This window comes from Babylonia areolata, chromosome 24, assembly GCF_041734735.1.
Source record: "Babylonia areolata isolate BAREFJ2019XMU chromosome 24, ASM4173473v1, whole genome shotgun sequence".
NCBI lineage: Eukaryota > Metazoa > Mollusca > Gastropoda > Neogastropoda > Buccinidae > Babylonia > Babylonia areolata.
Genome location: NC_134899.1, coordinates 22347569 through 22351526, shown reverse-complemented (window position 1 = coordinate 22351526; position 3958 = coordinate 22347569). Strand labels below are relative to the sequence as shown.

At 49.3% G+C, this 3958-nt stretch overlaps 1 protein-coding gene across 1 annotated transcript in view; it reads left to right on the top strand.

Annotated features, from left to right (window-relative positions):
• The window catches only part of LOC143298865 (protocadherin-11 X-linked-like), an 80787-nt gene extending 77074 nt beyond the window's left edge, over window positions 1-3713 (top strand). Inside the window, exons 4-6 of the mRNA XM_076611868.1 lie at window positions 489-908; window positions 2041-2140; window positions 2718-3713. Of these exons, the coding sequence (XP_076467983.1) occupies window positions 489-908; window positions 2041-2140; window positions 2718-3448 (1251 nt within the window). The 3' untranslated portion in view covers window positions 3449-3713. The remainder of the gene's footprint in view (window positions 1-488; window positions 909-2040; window positions 2141-2717) is intronic.
• Window positions 3714-3958: the final 245 nt, after the last annotated feature.

The window sequence follows — 3958 nt, the reverse complement described above, 5'->3', positions numbered from 1 at the left end:
ATTTCCGGTCTTCCGGTTTTGAACCAGTCACGTCAATTTCCTGTCGCTGGTTCCTTTCTTTGCTGTTCTCTGCTACCCCCCCCCCCCCCCCCCCCTTGTTGTTGTTGTTGTTTTGCTTTTGTGATTTTGCCACGTCATTTTGATAATGATGGATGTTTCCTGTTTTCCTTTTCTTTTTACGTTTCATGTTTTATTTTTGTTTTTTGTTTTTCTTAATTCTTTTGTTTTGTTTTTGTTGTTATTTTTTCTCTTTTCTTGGGGGGCGGGGGGGGGGGGGGGGGTTGCTGTTCTCTCTCTCTCTCTCTTTTCCCTCTCTCCCCCTCTCCCTCTCTCAGTCACAGACCCATACATATATACACTATCTCCCCCCACCCCCACCCCCACACACACATCTCTGGCAGACGGACTGATGTAGTCAGCACTCATGCACAATTAGAATCACATCTACCAGTGTAACGCACGAAGTGCATTACCTCTGTTTGTTCCAGGAACGTCAGTACCGCAGCAAACACCCTGTGGGCAACAACCAGGCAGGAATCAACGACGACGGAGAATTCTTCTCCACCATCACAACGCCACACGGGAATCTCTGCGACGACGAAAAACTTCGACCCAGCTTAGAAGAAGAAGGGGATGAAAAGAACGCTGAGCACACCACCAGCTTCAACGATGACGACAACGACGACGACAGCGGGTTCAAAATGAAACAGTTGGCGATGGAAACGTTCCGAAACTCGCAGCGGAAAAAGGAAGTCAGCTTTGCCAGCACGGTCCCCGTAGCGGAAGAGGGCGGCCCCGTAGCGGAGGCAGGATCCCCGATGTCTCACACGTACCGTAACACCGGACAAGTAGGGGCTGTGGAAAAGGCGGAGATTTCGAGGCATCACCACCAGCTTTTGGCAAGACAGGTACGACTTTACAAGGGCCACGGTTTGGAGCTCTTTACCTTGCTTATTATTTTATTCTTTTATTTTATTTTGTTGTTGTTGTTATTTTATTTTAGTTTAGTTTTAGTTTTTCTTTTTCTCAAGGCCTGACTAAGCGCGTTGGGTTACGCTGCTGGTCAGGCATCTGCTTAGCAGATGTGGTGTAGTGTATATGGATTTGAGCTACTGGTACTGATACTGATCTTTACCTTGCTACAAAAATTGAATGGCCGTTTCACTCACATCACTGTCTCTGTCTGTCTATCTGTCTCTCTGTCACTGTCTTTCTCTGTCTGTCTGTCTGTCTCTGTCTCTCACTGTCTGTCTGTCCTTCTCTCTCTTTCTCGTTCTCGAATGATAGATGTGAATAGAACAACTGTTTGTGTGGGTTCATGTCCTATAAATGTATGTAAGATTATATTTAAAAACAAATCTGTTAAGAATCTTTAAAAACTTTAAAAACTGGGTATTTGAAGGGACGGTTGAGAGAGATGGTCCGTGAAGCTTACTGCTATTGCTTCTTTTTCTCCAGCACCAGAAACCCGAAACAGGGAAGGAAAACAAATGCTTGAGACAGTACAAGCGATGTTTGACGTATACTATACACGCAACAAACAGTGACACATATGTAAAAACAGAATATGTCCATGGCGACAGAAAGGTGAGCAGGGGTGTAGCAGTGGAACAAAAGTTCATAACATGACATCTAGAAGGGTGTAACGCCTGTGTTCTGCATGCAGTTAGCGCAGCTAAAAGAACCCACGGCAGCAACAACAACAACAACAAAAGTTGTGTGGTAGCATAAACAAACATTCCTGAGGGCGAAACAAAAATGAATGGGCGTTGCACCGTGGCGTCGCGATCTCCCTAGAGCAAGGACAGCATGAATTCCACACAGAGAAATCTGTTGCGGCAAAAAGGAAAAAAAAAAAAAGTAATACAATGCAATATACAGTCCAGACAGGTGAGAACAGGTAAGCAGTACAATACAATACAATGTAAAACAGGTAAGACAGGTCAAAAGATATCCATGACGTTGATACAAAAAATAACAAAAAAACAACAACAAAAAAACAACAACCAAGGTGGTTTCTTACCTGTGTGTGTGTTACAGGTGGACGAGGTGGGCAGTGACACCAGCGGCGATACTGGCACCAGCGACAGCGGCCGGGGTGGAAGCGAAGATGACGTCAATATTGACCACATCCTGAACGGTACGTCGGTAGTGGTAGGGGAGTTTGTGGTGTCTCTTTTATCAGCTCACTGCGCTCACTCAGGAATACAAACACCACCTCACCTCACATCACACCACCCCACTACACACAGGCACACACACACACACACACACACACACACACACACACACACACACAGAGTTCCCCCTCCCTCTGTCTTTCTTTGTCTCTGTCTCTTTCTGCCTCTGTCTCTGTCTCTTTCTCTTTGTCTCTGTCTTCCCGTCTGTCTGTCTGTCTGTCCGTCTCTCTGTCTGTCCGTCTGTCTGTCTGTCTGTCTCTGTGCCTCTCTGTGTCTCTGTCTCTCTGTCTCTCTCCTTCTCTATCGATTAAGACTCGATTAAAACAAGATCAAAATTACAAATAACATGATTATTGATCTAAGATAATATTTGTTGTTGTTTTTTTCCTTTCTTCTCCTTCTCCTTCTTCTTCTCCCCCCTGCTTTTTCATGTAGCTTTGTTTTGGTCTTCAAAATACTTAGTTAACGACTTCTGCCTCTGGTTGAGTTTAGTTCATGTGAACATCACCACCAACAGGTATCTCTTGTTTGATGCAGGTGATCGGGAGAGACAAGCTGTGCACCACCAGACAGCTCCCTCCTCCTCCTCCTCCCAGCCAGCCCTGGACAACGAGCGCTACACCCGCTTCCCGCCACCCCGCGGCCCCAGAGGAGCAGGGGTGGGGGCAGGGGGGGTTGGAGAACACCACCACCACCACCATAACAACAAGCCTCAACACCACGTCCGCTTCGACACCCTCCCTCCATCCAGCCGTGGCGACTCGGGCTCTGTGCTGCAGAGTCCTCGCTCCAGACCCACCACCCCGTCCTTCTCCACCTCTCCCTCCTCCCCCTCCTCACCGCACGATGCCACCACGCCCAAGCAGAGGACAATGACCTTCTCCCCTTCCTTGCGTGGCGGGCCCGGAGGAGGGCCCTCCGTGTTCCTGGCCAAGACGGGTCGCGAAGGGGGACCCTTTTCCTCGCCAGCCTACAAGGACGTGTCCTTCACGCCCCTGCCGCAGCACAGCCCGCAGAGGACGCTCAGCACGTTCAGCTCGTCGGCGAGACCCGCGGCCTCTTTCAGCACCTTCCAGCACCTCAAGGGGCGTGCGGGTGGGGGTGGGAGCGGGGCCGGTGGTGGTGGTGGTGGTGGAGGTAGCGCTCAGCAGCGCGCGGCGCTTCCCTCAATGGATGAGGACGCCAGCACCACCACTTCCGGTAGCTACACGCTCAACCCCGAGGAGCTCCGAGTGGACGGTTACATCGGCTCTGACGTCATTGTCTGACGATGGTGACGACAGTGATGGGTTCTGACGTAATTGTCTGACGGTGGTGTTCCCAGGGAGCAGGGAGGTGAGGTGGACCCTGGTGTCAATATCTGGTTTTGAAGACTCGGGGAGTGGGGAGAATAGGGAGGGAAGGGATTCTGACTATACAGTCCGACGATGGTGACAGTGGGATCTCTGACGTCATTGTCTGGCGGCGATGATGTCATGGTCAGTGGCCGTGGCAACGCTCAGACTGGCTGTGGCATATTCATCTTTCAACAAAATTCACCATTGTGTCTGCTTTTTTTTGTCCCCCCCCCCCATCCCCCCACCCCCTTGTGGCCATGTTTGTTTGCTTTATCTTCTTTTTTTTTTCTTAAAAAACCCCCCAAAACTCTCCAGTTTTTGCCTTTATGTCAGTGCCAGCAGCTGCCAGGCTATCAACCGTATCTCATGGAAAAGAAAACAGCAACAACAACAACAACAACAACAACAAAAACAGCGAAAGAAACAATACAAACAAAATCA